The sequence below is a fragment of the Phyllobates terribilis genome, unplaced genomic scaffold, assembly GCF_046119375.1.
Source record: "Phyllobates terribilis strain yellow unplaced genomic scaffold, ASM4611937v1 Scaffold_13__5_contigs__length_258822181, whole genome shotgun sequence".
Taxonomy (NCBI): Eukaryota; Metazoa; Chordata; class Amphibia; order Anura; family Dendrobatidae; genus Phyllobates; species Phyllobates terribilis.
In genome coordinates, this window is record NW_027362773.1 from 95,403,236 (window position 1) to 95,422,322 (window position 19,087).

Here is a 19,087-nt window from a genome sequence, read left to right on the forward strand (position 1 = left end):
CCTCGGACTCCGTGTCCGGGTTTAGTGTCTTCAGCCAAGGCGAGCTTTCTAGCTTCCAGCCTCTGGCACTCACTCCTGCTCCTACAGAGCTCCTGCTGTATCTTTCCCTCTCCAAGCTCTGACTCCCAGACTCTGACTGCGTCTGGGACTTCACTCACTAGGCTCTGACTGACTTAATCCCGCCCCAGACCCAGTTTATAAGAGCAGATTCCTCCCCTCCCAGGTCTGGGCGGGCGTTGTTGCATGCTTAGTGCTCCTGACCAGAGAAACCTCCCACTTGCTCTCAGACATAATATTTCTATTACTGTGGCAACCAGACCCCTGGGGTGCCACACTTGCATTCCAAGGAATGGGGTAGGGACAACTGAACGCTGCAGTGGGACAAGGACGTGGACGGTGATTGTTGCAAGTCTGCAATGACAGGTGCATGGCGGGAGGCATGTTCGCATGCGCCAAGGATCACTTATGATGGGCACACTTTTAGGCAGTGACCTGGGAGTCAGAGATGCTTCCAGAGGTCTTCCCCATGCTGTTCCCATGTCTTTTCAGCACTGTATGCATGTGTCTGATGATGTGTCACACACCACATGGCCAGATAAGGTTGTAAAATGTTAAAATTACATTTCCTGGTGAATGCATTTGTCTTGGTTGAAAGCAATGGAAGAGTATTTTTGGTTATTTATTTTGCCTTATAATAATAATAATCTTTATTTTTATATAGCGCTAACATATTCTGCAGCACTTTACATACATTATCGTCGCTGTCCCCATCGGGGCTCACAATCTAGATTCCCTACCAGTATGTCTTTGGAGTGTGGGAGGAAACTGGAGAACCCGGAGGAAACCCACGCAAACACGGGGAGAACATACAAACTTCTTGCAGATGTTGTCCTTGGTGGGATTTGAACCCAGGACCCCAGCGCTGTAAGGCTGCAGTGCTAACCACTGCGCCACCGTGCCGCCCCAGGTCATATACAAGTCATTACCCTGGAAATGATGTTCCTTAACATATTTCCCAGGAAAATCCATTTTGGTTTTGTTTTTGTATGTTTTATTGCGAGTCCGTAAAAGTGACGTAATACTCTGACCACGTTGTTGACAGCAGTGACCTGGGAGTCAGAAATGCTTCCAGGGGTCTTCCCCATGCTATTCCCATGTCATTTGAGCAGTGTTCCCATCGATTTGGGCAATTTTTAGGCCCTCTGCAGACCGCCGGGGGGAGCCGCCTGAAAAATGCCCGAGTTTCACATAGACTTACATTGGGCTCGTTGCTCGGGTTGAGCACCCGAGTATTCCAATTTGCTCGACCCGAGCAACGAGTACCCGAGCATTTTAGTGCTCGCTCATCACTAATCCTTATACATCACTTTATGGTACTGTTACCTGTAGTTTAATACAATCACATCTACCCCAACTGCCTACCTTTGTTGAGTATTCCTTTGCCTTCTTCTATTTTTACTAATTTTAATTAATAAAGTCGTTATGTTTACTATCTATATCTAGTTGTAACGTGTCGTTTATTCTTGGTAGTTATGGTTCCAATTTCTGTTGTTTAGTTTCACACGGGCGTTATAGGAGCTGTATAACCCCTTTATTGGGAAAATGTTATCTGATCACGGGCAACGCTTCTAAAAAGAATTACAGGCTCCTTGATGATCAGGAAACGGCTGATTTTGCAAAAGCAGTCATGGCCCATGGGGAATATCTCTTGAATAGAGATCTGTGCTGAAAGGGGGCTGGCTGACTGGTCAGGGGGCTGCACTGTATAAGTGGGATGCTCCCTGAGCTGTTATGGTTTTTGTAAAAAAATATCTGTTCCGTAAATATTGCAATTCTTCAAAACAGGAAACTGAAAATGATCTTCCACATTAATGAAAGCTGCTCCGTTAAAAAAAACAGATTGTGAAAAATAGTCCCAAATTTTCAGGATGAAACTCTGATCATTTTTTATACGCTTGTGTGAACCTGGCCTTAGAATGAGAGCAAATGGTTATTCTTACATTATTCTGTATGGAGCCCTATGTGGAGCCCATTATACTGTATGGAGCCCTATGTGGGGCCCATTATACTGTATGGAGCCCTATGTGGGGCCCATTATACTGTATGGAGCCCTATGTGGGGCCCATTATACTGTTTGGAGCCCTATGTGGGGCCCATTATTCTGTACGGAGGACTATGTGGGGCCCATAATTCTGTACGGAGGACTATGTGGGGCCCATTATTCTGTATGGAGGACTATGTGGGGCCCATTATACTGTATGGAGCCCTATGTGGGGCCCATTATAATACTGTATGGAGCCCTATGTGGGGCCCATTATACTATATGGAGGACTATGTGGGGCCCATTATTCTGTACGGAGGACTATGTGGGGCCCATTATACTGTATGGAGCCCTATGTGGGGCCCATTATAATACTGTATGGAGCCCTATGTGGGGCCCATTATACTGTATGGAGGACTATGTGGGGCCCATTATTCTGTATGGAGCGCTATGTGGGGCCCATTATACTGTATGGAGAACTATGTGGGGCCCATTATACTGTATGGAGGACTATGTGGGGCCCATTATACTGTATGGAGGACTATGTGGGGCCCATTATTCGGTATGGAGCACTATGTGGGGCCCATTATACTGTATGGAGGACTATGTGGGGCCCATTATACTGTATGGAGGACTATGTGGGGCCCATTATACTGTATGGAGGACTATGTGGGGCCCATTATTCGGTATGGAGCACTATGTGGGGCCCATTATACTGTATGGAGGACTATGTGGGGCCCATTATACTGTATGGAGGACTATGTGGGGCCCATTATACTGTATGGAGGACTATGTGGGGCCCATTATACTGTATGGAACCCTATGTGGGGCCCATTATACTGTATGGAGGACTATGTGGGGCCCATTATACTGTATGGAGCCCTATGTGGGGCACAGTATATTCTATGGAGGACTATGTGGGGCCCATTATTCTGTATGGAGAACTATGTGGGCCCATTATACTGTATGGAGGACTATGTGGGGCAATTATTCTGTATGGGAGGACTATGTGGGGCCCATTATTCTGTATGGAGGACTATGTGGGGCCCACTATATTGTATACTGGTTAGCCCGCAACTTTGTTTAAGTTTTTTTCATTTTGGCCCTCTGTGTGTTTGAGTTTGACATGCCTGCTCTAAGGGGTGGTCCCTTTCCTTCCAAAGACTTTGCAAACAAAAAACTTGGGACAAGACTGGATGAACTTGGTGCAGCTTTCACTTCCTCTGCCGTGCACTACCGCAAGAAATATACTCCAGTTAGGGACTGCAGTGCATTTCTGTCTAAAATGTATGCCAGTTTATTAGTGTAAACTATGATTAATTTGCTGTTCGCACTCCTCTCCTTCCCAGCTAAACTCTTCAAACTTTCCAAAAAGTTGTAAAAACACCAAAAGATGGAACAATTTTGCTCAGTTCAAGCAGTTTTATGGCAGAAAACTTTCAAAAATTGATGAATCGGGATTTGGTTTCTATGAATACTCTTTGTGTTTGCCCTAAAAGGGAAGCTGCAAAGAGAAGAGCCACGAAATGTGCAGGGAAAGACTGTCATCATAAGGCTGCAAGACCCTTTATTCCTTTGTTCTTCTGAAGAGTAGTGCAACTAATGCAGATCATTATAAAACATAATTTTTGTAGTGGACCCTGGTGACAAAAGTTCAGTTCAGCAGCGCAATGAGTGATCCAGGTCTTGTTGTTCTCATACTTTTAAAACATGGCTATTTGACACCAGCTTACTTTTTTGGCATGTTGCAATACAAAACATTTATTTTTTCATTAATATCCATAAGCGACTATCCGAAATCGATCCTAAACCTTATTTCCATCTCCTTGACTTGCTCCTTGAATTTCGAACACTTGTTTGTCAAGTGATTGAAGAATCAAAAAAGTAGCAGTAGGAAATAAGCCCACCCCATGTGACCCCCTTCAACCACCCAACTTCTTTTAAAAACAAACATTATTTTTTATTTATTACGTTCTTTATTCAATTCCTGTGTCGTGTTAGTGCAAACTTTTATGTAAAATATATCTTACATATACAAGATAAATTCAGAGCGGTTATGATGTAATTCTTTAAAAAACAGCATTACCGCCTGGACAAAAACGAGTTTAAAAATGAAAAAAAAATACACAAAAAAAGGCAAAAAAAATTTCTAATTATTTCCCCCAATCAATACTTGAAATAATAACTTAAAGCTACCTGTTGCAGTTTTTACCAAAAAAATTGCATGGTGAAAAAAAGGTTCATAACAATCCTGTAACAAAAAAAAAAATTCCATAGTAATATCCAGGCTGCAATATTGATTTAAAGATTTTTTTTTCTCCATTTTTCCGTAGATGTTTTCTTATTTTATTATCTGTAGTATTTTGTCAATCGGAAAATAATCGCTATGTGAAAATATTTTTGTACATATCGGTATCTTTTTTTTGTCTCATCCAACAAAGCCGCACAACTTATCTCCATAGCCTTCTTTCTGTCACCAATCCATTGACCTTCGGTGTACTCCTCGAAATCGATGAAAGTAATCGTAATTCGAAAAGATGATCTTTATTTTTTTTTTACGTTTTTCAAGATGGCCTCTTGTTTACACAGTTGGGGGGTCATTGTAATATTCCATCCAGGGTAACAAAGGAAGGCAATCTTCTTCACATCTTCTAGAAGTCCAGTTAGCAGATCTTAATCCTCTAAGAATTTTGTAAAGTTTTTATTTTTGCTTTTTTGAGTTCTTTTATTTACATTTTTTGAGACACTGGGTGACGAAATAAGCTATTAAATAAAGAAGCTATGCCATTAGACTGCACATATATACAGATTTCCATAAATACAACCAGGCAGGGACCTCAAACAAAATCCAGGAGCAATGAGTTGACGTTCGTGGAGGTGAGATCTTCCACCGTTCATGGTAATGGAGGAAGAAGAAGAAAAAGACACCAAATTTTACAAGAGACCAATTTTTAAAGGTGTTTTCTGATTGGACAACCAAAAAGCTTGTGACTCACAACATTGAGATCATTAACTGCTGGAGTTCTTGAGCGAGAATCCTTGTGACGACAGTAACCTGGGGCCGCCCCGGGCGAGGGCGATAAGAATGAACGGAACGGAAAAGTCTGCAAGCCACTGCCAAACATTGTCTGTTTTGTATAAAACATTGAGTCATCGTATTGATGGGAACTGCATCCTGTCGTTTCTGATTTTTTCTTTCTCTCGCACGAGAGTCCCGTGTTTAGAACATTTAGTTATTGTGAAGACATTCTAGATCCACAGAGCAGCAGACACTTCCATTCTATAGAGAAAGAGAAAAGTAGATAGTTTAGGAAAATCTGGGGGGGACCATATTTTTTGAGACCAACTCTCTACAATTTTTGGTGGTCATTTTAAGGATCACAGCCTGAGATGTTTGAGGCACTAAAGTGGCCAATTAATGAAATTCTTCTAGTCCAGGAACCACTTTTGGAATCAATATTTAGTAACTGTATGGAGAGGCTGAGACTAGGCATGAGCGGACCCAAGAAAGTTCGAGTTCTGGTATCCGACAGAACTTTAGTCCATAGTTTGGTTCGGGTACCAGAACTGTAGCCAAACTTGAACCTGAACCCGAACCCCATGGAAATCAAATCGAATATATCACTCTCCTCTCTATCCGTTCTCCTCTCTCTATCTGCTCTCCTCACTCTCCTTGCTCTCCGCTATCCGCTCTATCCGCTCTCTGCTCTATCCGCTCTCTGCTCTATCCGCTCTCCTATCTGCTCTCCTCGTTCTACTCTCTATCGGCTTTACTGGCTCTCCTCTCTATCCGCTCTCCTCGCTCTTTGCTCTCCTCTCTTTATGCTCTCCACTCTCCTTGCTATCGGCTCTCCTCTCTGTCGGCTCTCCTCTCTGTCCGCTGTCCCCTCTATTCGCTCTTGTCTCTATCCGCTGTCCCCTCTATCCGCTGTCCCCTCTATCCGCTGTCCCCTCTATCCGCTCTCGTCTCTATCCGCTCTCGTCTCTATCCGCTCTCGTCTTTACTGACTCTCCTTGCTCTCGGCTCTCTTTGCTCTCAATCTATCCCCGAGCCTCTCTCTCCGCTCTCCTCGCTCTTTGCTCTCCTCTCTATCCGCTCTCCACTCTCCTTGCTCTCGGCTCCTCGCTCTCGGCTCTATCCGCTCTCCTCTCTCTCCGCTCTCCTCGCTCTTTGCTCTCCTCTCTCTCCGCTCTCCTCGCTCTTTGCTCTCCTCTCTCTCCGCTCTCCTCGCTCTTTGCTCTCCTCTCTATCCGCTCTCCCCGCTCTTAGCTCTCCTCTCTATCCGCTCTCCTCTCTATCCGCTCTCCTCTCTATCCGCTCTCCTCGCTCTCCGCTCTCCTCTTTACTGACTCTATTCGCTCTCCTCGCACTCCACTCTCCTCGCGCTCCACTCTCCTCGCGCTCCACTCTCCTCGCGCTCCACTCTCCTTGCGCTCCACTCTCCTTGCACTCCACTCTCCTCGCTCTTGTGGTGCCCCTGGGGGTTTGACCGCCACAGCGATGCTCCACCTCTTTAATGGGGTGTGGCATCTCCCCTTCGAGGTAAGAATGGTGCAATCATCAGGACCCCACCTCTACATCCAACACCACACTTCTCCCACCTGCAGAGGGGGCTAATAGGCACTACAGTGCTGCCCCTTCCAGGATAAGTGGAGATTGGGGAACCAAAAGATAGGGGGAACCATGTAGTGGGTGAGGGTGGAGGACGCACATATAGGTTACACTTAATAATTCATATTTAATAAACAGCCATCTTGGGCTTATGGTCTTTTGATTGTGATCTTCATCACTGAACGTGGCTTTCTGTGTGAACCTGCAGTTGATGGGGACACGGTCCTCGTGCTCTGGCCTTGAGGCGAAGAGCGGGCAAGAGTTAACGGCTGTCTCTACCCGGTCAAAGTCCCTACCCAAGAAGGCCTGGAGCTTAGGAGTCTAGCTCCACCGCAAAAGGATCCCAGGGGGAAGCAGACGGAGCGGTATACGCCACCTGTCCTCGCTATTCTGGCCCAGTTAGAGGGATTCCGGCTGCAAGAAGGGTACCAGCCCCCGATACCTGACTTTGCTACCCTACGTCCTAGTCAGGGAAGCCCGGAAGGCTCAGTGGATCCCACCGGGTAACGGACGGAGCGGAGTTGCCACCCGTACCCTTGTTCTGTGCATAGTCCAGAGGAAGACCCGGCCTTTCTACACACACACACGGACAGGAGAGGACTTAGTTTGAAGTCTAGGAACACTCTGGTGCGGGGTCCTGACCAAAGCACCTGAATTACTCGGAGGTTGTCGGACGCCCGGTACTGGTGGACGCAGAGCCCCGTGAGGAGCAGGGAGAAGCCTTGCAGCTGCATGCTCTACCGTGAGTAAAAACCCTGGAAGTCAACCCCTATGGCCTCCGTACTCTTTATTTCTGCACCGCACCACGCGACACCAGACTTCCTCCACTACAACTCCCATCATCCGGGTCTCTGCCCTGAGGCCCTGCTCCGCCTGTGGGGAGTAGTATCAATGTTGGCTGCCACAACATCCCGCCTCAGAGGACTGCTGCAGCGCTGGTGGCCTTCAACAGGTATCACAGGTAGCATAGTCGATAGCAGCCACTCAACCCTGATAGCCCATTACATCCTATTTTTATAATGTGACGGCCCTGGGCACGGAACGGGTCCAGGCCACGGCTACAACCCTCCAGACATCTGACCCGGCTCCGAGTATCCCCACATCTTCCCAGAGTAGGGCTGTGAGCGTCACACTCTCCTCCCTCTTCACTCTCCTCCCTCTTCGCTCTCCTCCCTCTTCGCTCTCCGCGCTCTCTCCGCTCTCCGCGCTCTCTCTGCTCTCCTCGCTATCAGCTCTTCTCGCTATCAGCTCTTCTCTCTCTTCGCTCTCCTCCCTCTTTTTGCTCTCCTCCCTCTTTGCTCTCCTCCCTCCATTCGCTCTCCTCCCTCCCTTCGCTCTCCTCCCTCCCTTCGCTCTCCTCCCTCCCTTCGCTCTCCTCCCTCTCCGCTCTCCTCCTTACTCCGCTCTCCTCCCTCTCCTCTTTACTGACTCTCTTCGCTCTCGGCTCTATCCGCTCTTGGCTCTCCTCGCTCTCCGCTCTCCTCTTTACTGACTTTCCTCGCTCTCGGCTCTATCCGTCCTCCTCTCTATCCGCTCTCTGCTCTCCTCTTTACTGACACTCCTCGCTCTCTGCTTTCCTCGCTCTCGGCTCTCCTCTCTATCCGCTCTCCTCGCTCTCGGCTCTATCCACTCTCCTCGCTCTTTGCTCTCCTCTCTATCCACTCTCCGCTCTCCTCTTTACTGACTCTCCTCGCTCTCGGTTCTCCTCGCTCTCGGCTCTATATGCTCTCCTCTCTCTCCGCTCTCCTCTCTATCCACTCTCCTCGCTCTTTCCTCTCCTCTCTATCCGCTCTCCTCTCTCTCCACTTTCCTCTCTATCCGCTCTCCTAGCTCCTCTCTATCTGCTCTCGGCTCTCCTCGCTCTCCTCTCTCTCTGCTCTCCTCTCTCTCTGCTCTCCACTCTCTTCTCTCCTCCCTCTCCCTCTCCGCTCTCCTCCCTCTCTATCCACTCTCCTCTCTTCCGCTCTCCTCTCTCTCCACTCTCCTCTTTACTGACTCTCCTCGCTCTCGGCTCTCCTCTCTATCCGCTCTCTGCTCTCCGCTCTCCTCTTTACTGACTCTCCTCGCTCTCGGCTCTATCCGTCCTCCTCTCTATCCGCTCTCTGCTCTCCTCTTTACTGACTTTCCTCGCTCTCGGCTCTCCTCGCTCTCGGCTCTCCTCGCTCTCGGCTCTCTCCGCTCTCCTCGCTCTTTGCTCTCCTCTCTATCCGCTCTCGGCTCTCCTCGCTCTCGGCTCTATCTGTTCTCCTCTCTCTCCACTCTCCACTCTCCTCTCTCTCCGCTCTCCTCTCTCTCCGCTCTCCTCTCTCTAAGCTCTCCTCTCTCTCAACTCTCCTCCCTCTCCGCTCTATCCGTTCTCTTCATTCTCCTCACTATCCGCTCTCTTCGCTATCTGCTCTCCTCGCTCTTCTATTTATCCTCTCTCCTCGCTCTCTCTGCTCCCCTCGCTATTGGCTCTCCTCGCTCTTCTCCCTCTCTTCGCTCTCCCCCCCTCTCCGCTCTCCCCGCTCTCCGCTCTCCCCCCTCTCCGCTCTCCCCCCTCTCCGCTCTCCCCCCTCTCCGCTCTCCTCCCTCTCCGCTCTATCCGTTCTCCTCACTATCTGCTCTCTTCGCTATCTGCTCTCCTCGTTCTTTTATTTATCCTCTCTCTTCGCTCTCCTCCCTATGTGCTCTCCTCTCTAACCGCTCTCCTTGTTCTCCTCGCTACCCGCTCTCTTCGCTATCCGCTCTCCTGCTCTCCTCGTTCTCCGCTCTCCTCACTCTCCTTGCTATCCTCTCGCCTCTCTATCCGCTCTCCTCGCTATCTGCTCTCCTCGCTCTCCTCTCTTTCCGCTCTCCTCTCCATCTGTTCTCCTCGCTATCCGGTCTACTCGCTATCTGCTCTCCTCATTCTACTCGCTATCTTCGTTCTCCTCGCTATCCGCTCTCTTTGCTATCTGCTCTCCTCTCTATCCTCTCTCCTCGCTCTCCTCTCGATCCGCTTTCCTCACTATCCGCTCTTCTCGCTCTCCTCTCTATCCGCTCTCCTCTCTATCCGCTAAACTATAAAATGGTCAGTGTTCGGAGTTCAGTGGTACAAACCCCAAACTTTACAATTTGGGTTCGCTCATCTCTAGCTGGGACATATTTGTTGAGCATGGCTGCTGGGCGACCTGTTCAGTAGTCACAACCCATGTTAGAAGATACTAATTATTGCACATGTCAAGTGGTATCCATGCCTCTTGCAGGTCATGCTGGCATTTATAGTTCTTCCTCAACTAGAGGGACATAGATTGACCCCATCGGCAATCCATTCTATTGTTTTTGGATGGAAATATTTGAGACTTATTACTGTGGTTAGATTCATCAATTTTACAAAATATTGATAAATTGCCCAATTTTTGACACAATTGTTGCATCTTTCTCTACTTCTCCCCCATTATCTGCAGTCTGACATTCGTAAATCCATTTTACTTCTCACCAAATAGTCATCTTTCCCAGAAAGACAAGAAAAAATTAACATGATCTATAAATGTCTGCGACTTGAAAGTGCCAATCTCGGCAGACCTAAACGAGGAGCAGCAGGGAGGCAGAGCGTGACACCCGAGAGGAAGCCGCTGATCTCGCCCCGTGCAAGGGATGGCACATCTTACAGCATTTTATATTGCGGCCTTTACCGGCCTCTTACTGAAGCTGCTTTCAGTAGAAGCCGAATTCTCTCTGTGCAGAAAAATGATTAAATAAGAATGAACTTCTCTTCCTGTGGAATAGAGGAGCTGAGGTTGCGGAATTTCAACTTTTTGCCAACTGTAGTGTGACAGTCAGGGAGGCGGTCTCTGGAGTCCATCTTCCCCTTCCCTGTGCACTCAGAGTACTAATGTCAGCTGTGCCTTCTTAACGGGGACCTCTCTGTTTTTTAAGGTACTGGTTTTTGTGCAGTGAGATTTTTCATTATATTATTTGAAATGCCCCGTGACTTGGCTATATGCCTTCTTTCTTATGGACTATTTATAAAAGGGAGCTCTACCTTTAGGTATCATTGGCTAAATCTTAAAGGGATTTTCAAAGAATAGAAAAACATGGTTGCTTTGTTCCAAAAAAACAGCACATTGTGTGTGCTCCTGCAGCCCATCCCTATTGATATTGATGAAGTTGCAATACCACATACAGTCAATGAGCTTGAAACCCCAATATTCTTGGAGCAAAGGGACCACATGTACTTTAAAGGGGTTGTCCATCATTTTTAACATTTTCATAATGTGTCCATATTATGGAGAATGGAAAAAAGATACTCCTCTACAGCAATGGTGTCGATCCCCTGCACTCGGTACTGTCCCCAGACATCAACAGCTAGCATGTGACCGCTGCAGCAAATCAGTGTCTCTTGATCATTTGCAGCCTTTACATTTGATTACGTGACGCTCCCAGCTGGATATTGATGCCAGGAGACCGGCAAGGGAAACAATACCAAGTGCGTTGGCACAGTGCCGTTGCGTCAGGCGAGTATCTAATTTTTTTTTCTTTTACCCCTCCTAAGGAAATATTTGAAAAAAATAGACAACTTCCTTTAAAGATCTACTTTAATGCTTAGGGCCCCCACCCATTTATGTGACACAGTGGTCTTTAAGCTCCCCCAGGTACAAGGCTGGGTGGGGTGCTGCTGTGATCTCTGCACCCCCTGACTGGAGTGAGATCTCTAGCGTAGCACACAGAGGCGCTCGCCCCTTGTCAGACACTCCAGATTCATGAAGAGGCGTGTGCCACTTCATAAATCAGGAGCGTCTGACTCCAGCACGGCCCCCTCATCATGAGCCGGTCTTGGTGAATTGAGGTCTGTGTCTCCATGGTATCAGACTACAAACAAGCAATATGCAGTCTGATCCTTGGCCTTGTCTCACTCTTGTCCTTCTTCCTGCTTTTCTACTGTCTATAGATTATCAATAAGAGGAGACAGAGGAAATGACACCTGACTGCACTGGGTATGTTTGTAGTCTGATACCATGGAGACACATAGGTCTGTATAGGAAATTTATATGCAGAACGCTGAGATTTTAAGACTATTTTGAAACTTCATATTTTTTTTTAAATATTTATCATGAGAAACTAAGGAAACTGCATGCGTAATACTCATGGGCTCATGGCAGGGTCAGACAGGGGCCCTCTTCTATTTGTGTCCACCCCCTTTTTTTTTTTTTTTTTTTTTTTTTTTTTAGCGAGCAGGATCTTTTGAAATCACCTACTGGAAAGCTAATAGATTTCAGACTTCAAGCCAACAAGCTCCTGTTTGAGATTTACGGTAATTTTTTAACATTTCAGTGGGGAATTATTTTCCCGTGAAGAGTTTACCTTGCATTTGCAAGTTGTACATGGCGATCCGGACATCGTCCATACGGAGCCGCTGAGCCGGATGACCCCATGGCTGTCTTCACAGGTCTTCTTGATGTCGTAGGTGATGTTATCTGCTAGGCAGGGGTCGTCCACGCAGTGTGGGCAGCACTCGCCCTCTGACATGGCCGTGTACTCGCAGCTTAGAGATGGACAGCTCAGTGGCCAGCAGTCCACCTCCCCGCCCTGCGGAGGTAAAGCGACACGTTACGCTACTTTTGTACCTGTTTAGAATATTTTATCTGAATCGAGATGAGTAAAAACGGATTATTTAAAAAGTAACTAAACTTTATTTGCATTGTAGATCAGTGGGGGTCCGGGTCCTAAGATCCCCGAGTAGAGTGCACCCCAGCAGACAGGAGTGCTGATTCAATAGAAGGAATAGGCTTCGTAGCTGTGCTTGCTCTCCTGTCTTCTGGGGGTTAGAATTGGTGAGAATTGATTCATAGGACCTGGTCTATCGGCCATGTCGGTAATCTGTGGCTGCTGGACAGGAGTCATGAGAGATGCCCCTTCCGCTGGAGTGATGCATCAAATGCCCATTATAATACTTGGGTGTGTAGCCATATAGTGACATAGCTTTAATTTTTGTGACTTTTTGACTCATCCAGCTAAGTTACAGTGCAGATTATGTGACGTCACATTGGGTAACCCCCTCCTCACCAGGCAGCGACACTCCTGACAGCTGTACGTCCACTTGTCTCCGCTGTGGTAAAGTTTGCGGCCATTTTGATCCAGGCACTGGCTGGTGACCCTGGTGTCGCACTCCGGACAGCAGAACAAATCGACACTCGGGTTCTGACAATCACAGGCCGTCCTTCGGCAAAAGATTTTCCCATCCTGTCAGGAAAAGACAAGAGAGAAGCAGAATTGTGAGTTCAGCTCTGAAGACATACTGTGGGTATGGAAAATATTCAGACCCCTTTATTTTTTCACTCTTAGTTTCATTGCAGCCATTTGGTTAATTCTAAAAAGTTATTTTTTTCTCATTAAAGTACACTCTGCACCCCATCTTGACTGAAAACAGAAATGTAGAATTTTTTGCAAATTTATTAAAAAAGAAAAACGGAAATATCACATGGTCATAAGTATTCAGACCCTTTGCTCAGACACTCATATTTAAGTCACATGCTGTCCATTTCCTTGTGATCCTCCTTGAGATGGTTCTACTCCTTCATTGGAGTCCAGCTGTGTTTAATTAAACTGATAGGACTTGATTTGGAAAGGCACACACCTGTCTATATAAGACCTCACAGCTCACAGTGCATGTCAGACCAAATGAGAATCATGAGCTCAAAGGAACTGCCCAAGGAGCTCAGAGACAGAATTGTGGCAAGGCACAGATCTGGCCAAGGTTACAAAAGAATTTCTGCATTATTCAAGGTTCCTAAGAGCACAGTGGCCTCCATAATCCTTAAATGGAAGAAGTTTGGGACCACCAGAAGTCTTCCTAGACCTGACCATCCAGCCAAACTGAGCAATCGTAGGAGAAGAGCCTTGGTGAGAGAGGTAAAGAAGAACCCCAAGATCACTGTGGCTGAGCTCCAGACATGCAGTAGGGAGATGGGAGAAAGTTACACAAAGTCAACTATCACTGCAGCCCTCCACCAGTCGGGCCTTTATGGCAGAGTGGTCCGACGGAAGCCTCTCCTCAGTGCAAGACATATGAAAGCCTGCATAGAGCTTGCTCAAAAATACAATAAGGACTCCCAGATAGTGATGAGCGAGCATACTCACTACTGCTCGGTGCTCGCCCGATCATCTCACTGCTCGAGATGCTCGGCCCTCGCCGAGTATTTCCCGGTTGCTCGGGTCCCCTCCCTGCATGTTTGGCGCTCTTTAGAGAGCCAATGAACATGCAGGGATTGCCTGCCATGCACTGTAATGCCGTAGCCATGTTGGTTGTGGGCATTACAGTGATTGGCTGGCCGCACAGCGTCATGAGGTCTATATCAGACCTGGTGCCGCCATGCTCGTCACAGTTACTCCGGATCAGACAGTGTAGGGAGAGGTGCTGCAGTGTCAGGGAGAGATTTGATCGTGTATTAGGTAGTGTAGGGAGAAAAACCGTACATTACACATATCCATCTTAACAAACAGTCCTTCTGAGGACTAATCCATCTGCAGAGATATCAGGCAGGCAGGGTGTATAGGCAGGCAGTGTATATAGCAGACTGCAGTGCATATAGCACAAGAGGCTCCATTCCAATTCTGCCTTCTGCTGCTTTTAGATATTTCTATACAAAGGCCCAGGTCTCAGGGGCCAGGAATACTTTTCTTTGGATCTTAATCCTCATTATTTGCTTAAAAAACAATCCAGAGAACACAGTTTTTCTGCGCCATTTGCTTGTTGGCACTGCGGAATACAGCCAGGTCCTTTCCATATTACAGCGCTAGAAATCCAGCTATTTAAAACCCAGTTTTCTCCGTCAAACGAATCACATATACGTTGTCAGAAAATACTGCCATTTCTGGCCTCCATTAAAAATTTCCTTTAGTGTGTCATTGAAGCAATTCACACCAGTTTGCTGTTCAAACTACTTACCTACAGGCCAGGTATTTAAAACTGTGTTTCTCCATCACACGGATCACATATAAGTTCGCTCCAAACTCAGTCATTTGTAGTGAGCGTGGAAGATACTGTCCTCCATTTAAAATGGGCAAAGCACGTGGCAAGGGACGGGGAACTGGACGTGATGGCAATGGTGCATGCAGAGGCCGAGGACAAGGCCGTGGGCAAGCCGAAATTGTGCCACAACAAACACCCACATCTTCTCGCCAGACCTTCGTGTCGCAATTTCTAGGGTACTGCAGCACACCACTATTGAACCCAGAGCAGTGTCAAAAGGTTGTTGGTTGGATAGCGGATAATGCTTCCAGTCACTTAGCCACCGCCACCACCACCCTGTCTTCCACACTGTCAAGTCTCAGTAGCCGTGAGTCTGGACCGCATATTCCTCACCCTGATCCTCCTTCCTCCCACCATGCCGAGTACCCAGAGACAACTGATCCCACACTTGGACACTCTGAAGAGCTGTTCACTTTTCCATTTATAGATTCGGGCCTCTCGCCCGGTCCACTTGAAGCGGGGCAAGAGGAGATCACGTGTAGCAATGTCCAAATATTTGAGCAGCCACAGTCACACGAAGGCGATGGTGGGAAAGTGTCACAAGAGGTGGACGATGATGAGACACAATTGCCAGAAGGTCAGGAGGAGGACCAGGGTGCGGAAGTGGAAGACGAGGTGGTGGATGATATAGTAACTGACCCAACCTGGCAGGAGGACATGCAGAGCGAGGACAGCAGCACACAGGGGTAGGGAGGCAGAGCACCTCAACAGGCAGGAAGAAGCAGTGTGGTGGCCGCAGACAGAAGGCAGGCAACCATTCCCCGTAACACCAACACGAAGGAAGTTGCCAGTACAACTATTAGGTCTTCCCGAGTCTGGTTGTTTTTTAAAGACTCTGCCGATAACCCCAAAAAGGCCATTTGCACCACCTGCCAGGCCAGCATCACCAGGGGTGGCAAAACGACCAGCCTGACCACCACCATCATGATCAGGCACATGGCAGCAAAGCACCCGATTTTGTGGGCCGAACCCCAGAGTCCAGGAACAGTGTCTGTGGGTGGCATTGCTTCTTCCGCTGTTGTGCATGCAAGCCAATCCCCTGTCCATGGTGCATGCGAAGACGCCACCTGCCCTGCACCTGTTGTTGCGCACTCTCAAGTAGCAGCATCAGGAAGCACGTCCATGTCCTTGACCCAGTACAGCGTTCAGTTGTCCATACCCCAGTCCTGGGAATGCAAGAGCAAATTAGCAGCCAACGTCCCACAGGCCACACTACTAAATTCTCACATTTCACGACTTGCGCTCGAAATGTTGCCTTTTAGGCTTGTGGAGACGGAAGCATTCCGCAACCTGATGGCGACGGCCATCTCTCGGTACTCGATCCCCAGCCGCCACTATTTCTCCCGGTGTGCCGTCCCCGCATTACACAAGCACGTGTCCCAAAACATTAGCCGTGCGCTCAACAACGCAGTTACCGGTAAAGTGCACCTAACCACGGACACGTGGAAAAGTGCTTGTGGGCAGGGACGGTACATCTCGCTGACGGCACACTGGGTTAACGTACTGGAAGCTGGGACCCAGTCGGACCTTGGGAAGGAACACGTCCTCCCGACGCCAAGGATTGCGGGCCCTAGGTCAATCAGGGTTGCCCCTATGGTCTACAGCTCCTGCACCTCATCCTCCTCCTGCTCTTCAGCCTCCATCTACGCAATGACCACATCAGTCACAAGCTGGAAGCACTGCCTCGGCCAAGCGGCAACAGGCTGTGCTGAAGCTAATATGCTTAGCTGAAAAACCGCACAATGCTGAGGAGTTGTGGACAGCTCTGAAAGAGCAGGCAGATCTGTGGCTCACAGTGCTGAACCTACAGCCAGGCATGGTCGTGTGTGACAATGGCCGGAACCTGATGGCGGCTCTGAGGCAAGGCAAGCTCACACATGTACCATGCCTGGCCCATGTGCTTAACCTCGTTGTTCAGCGATTTCTCAAATCCTACCCGGAGCGGCCGGATCTGCTTGTTAAAGTACGCCACCTGTGTGCCCATTTTAGAAAGTCAGCTACAGCTTCCGCCGCCCTAGCCGAGCTTCAGCAGTGTTTGCAGCTTCTGGCACACAGGCTGGTGTGTATTGTCCCCACACGTTGGAACTCTACAATGCAGATGTTGGGAAGGATTTGTGAGCAGAAGAGGGCAGTTGTTGTGTACCAGCATCAACAAGGCCATCGGTATTCAGTTCAGACTCCACACATAAGACCTCAGGAGTGGACATGGATGTCAGACATATGTACCATCCTCCAAAACTTTGAGGACTCCACCAAGATGGTGAGCGGCAATGACGCCATAATTAGCATCACCATCCTGCTTCTCTGTCTTCTGAAACGCTCTCTGCTCACAATCAAAGAGGATGCATTGCAAACGGAGCACGATGAGATGGAGCAAGGAACCATACAGGGTGATTACACACAGCCAAGCCTCATCTCATCCCAACGTGGATTGGGTTACAATGAGGAAGAGGAGGAGGAAGGACAGGAGCTAGTTTCATGCGCTATAGATGGTACTACCTACACAGTTGTCATACCGTCTGTTCGCGTGGATGGCCAGAGGACAGAGAGGAGGAGGAGAGCATGGTCAGTCATCCTCTTGTTGAGGACATGGAAGTCTTGCCTGTTAGTAGTCTGGCACGCATGTCTGAGTTTAGGTTAAGCTGCCTTTCCCATGACCATCGAGTTCTCAAAATTTTGGGTGACAGTAATTACTGGTTGGTGACATTTCTAGACCCAAGCTACAAGGAGAACTTTATATCTCTTATTCCTGAAACGGACAGGTCTACAAAAATGGGGCAGTACCAGAAGGCCCTTGTTGCGGAACTATTAAAAAAATTCACATCTGAAAACGCTGGCGGCAGAGGACTCACTTCGTTGTGTGGCGCCCTGCTGCGCATTGGTGCCACAGAACCCAGAAGGGTGCATGGATGGACTTCTCCACAAGAGGCCCTCACTACATTCACACACCTCCACCCTACCATCTCAGACCAGCAGAGGGAGCCCGTTAGGGATATATAATGGGAGGGTGGAGCCAGGCAGCTCAGTTGGAGTTTCAGATTAGTTCCTGCTTAGAAACAGAGAGGGACAGAGCTCAGAGTTGAGCAGAGAGCGTGCTGACGCTCAGAGAGCAGAGAAGAGACAGCAAGCTGGCTGCTGTGCTTAGGCGAGCCAAGGCCTACAGCACGTGTGTGCCTAATGAGGGCCTTGAGTGAGCCGAAGGCGAGAGGAGAAGGAAGAAATAGCGAGGGGGCAGAGGAGCATACCAGGCTCACCCCGATATATATACCGGACACCGGGTCCGCGCCTACAGGGACCCTTTACACCCAGTTGGAACCACCGGAACCCCTGGAGCACTACAGGTCCCAGGTTCACCAATCGCTGACTACAGTACCAGGGCTAGGAGTCACGGAGGTCCCAGCGTCCAGGGAGAGTGATCTCCAAGGAGAAGGCCCTACCACCAGGTCAGCAGGTGCAAAGAGAGACAGTAACCAAGCTAGGCCTAGCTCCAGGCAGGTCAGAAGCTTAGAGAATAAAGCAACAGATCAGGAGGCCCTATACCCGCTCACTGGGGAGAGTCCAAAAGTGTGCCCTTCGCCTAGAGTACCCTGGACCGTGCCTGCAACATCACCAGTAAAGGTACTGAAGCTTACTCCCGTGTGAATGTCCGTCTTTCCTCCGGGACCGTCCAGCGGTCTCTCCCCTGCACCACCATCCATTACACCCCACGCTGCCCTGGAGCTAGCTCTACCTGTGGAGAACCACACCATTCCTGCTGCAGTAACACCAGCTCCAGAGGACCAGCTCCGCAGCGGCAGCACCCCTTAGCCGCATTCCACAGGTGGCGTCACGAACTTCCCAAATCCCCTATAAACTATTCCCCCTTTTACTGACCGCCCTGGGTCACAGACCGGGCCAGCTACCGTGATATCCCCCAGCAACCAGAGGCCCGGCTGCCGAGTACCCCACAGCCCAGGGGGTGCGTCAGTTGGACAACCAAGGAGTACAGGCGAGAGAGACACAATTTCAATCCAGCAGAGGCAGGGGAATACTGTCAAAGTTCTGGGTGAGTTTTCTCAGACCCTCCCATCGCACAGGCCCTGAGGCGCGGGGTACTCTCACAAGGAGTGCAAAGTTTGGGAAGATGCTGAGGGAGTACCTTGCCGACCGTACCAACGTCCTCCGTGATTCCGCTGTGCCTTATAATTATTGGGTATCCAAGCTCAATACGTGGAATGAACTGGCTCTCTATGCCTTGGAGGTCCTGGCCTGCCCTGCCACCAGTGTTTTATCAGAGCGGGTTTTTAGTGCCGCTGGTGGAATTATAACTGATAAGCACATCCGCCTGTCAACTGAAAATGCTGACAGGCTGACTCTTATAAAAATGAACAAGGGCTGGATTGGGCCAGACTTCTCAACACCACCGAATGATAGCAGCGTAACAAACTCAAATCCAGTGTCT

General features: G+C 48.7%; 1 protein-coding gene across 2 annotated transcripts in view; it reads right to left on the minus strand.

Moving 5' to 3' along the window:
- Window positions 1-668: 668 nt before the first annotated feature.
- NELL1 (neural EGFL like 1) overlaps window positions 669-19,087 on the minus strand; it is a 932,419-nt gene continuing 914,000 nt past the window's right edge. For both annotated transcript variants that reach the window (XM_073658224.1, XM_073658225.1), the window contains 3 exons: window positions 12,681-12,857; window positions 11,979-12,203; window positions 669-5,321 (listed from right to left, as the gene is read on the minus strand). In XM_073658224.1, coding sequence (XP_073514325.1) covers window positions 5,271-5,321; window positions 11,979-12,203; window positions 12,681-12,857 — 453 coding nt within the window. In that variant the 3' untranslated portion in view covers window positions 669-5,270. The remainder of the gene's footprint in view (window positions 5,322-11,978; window positions 12,204-12,680; window positions 12,858-19,087) is intronic.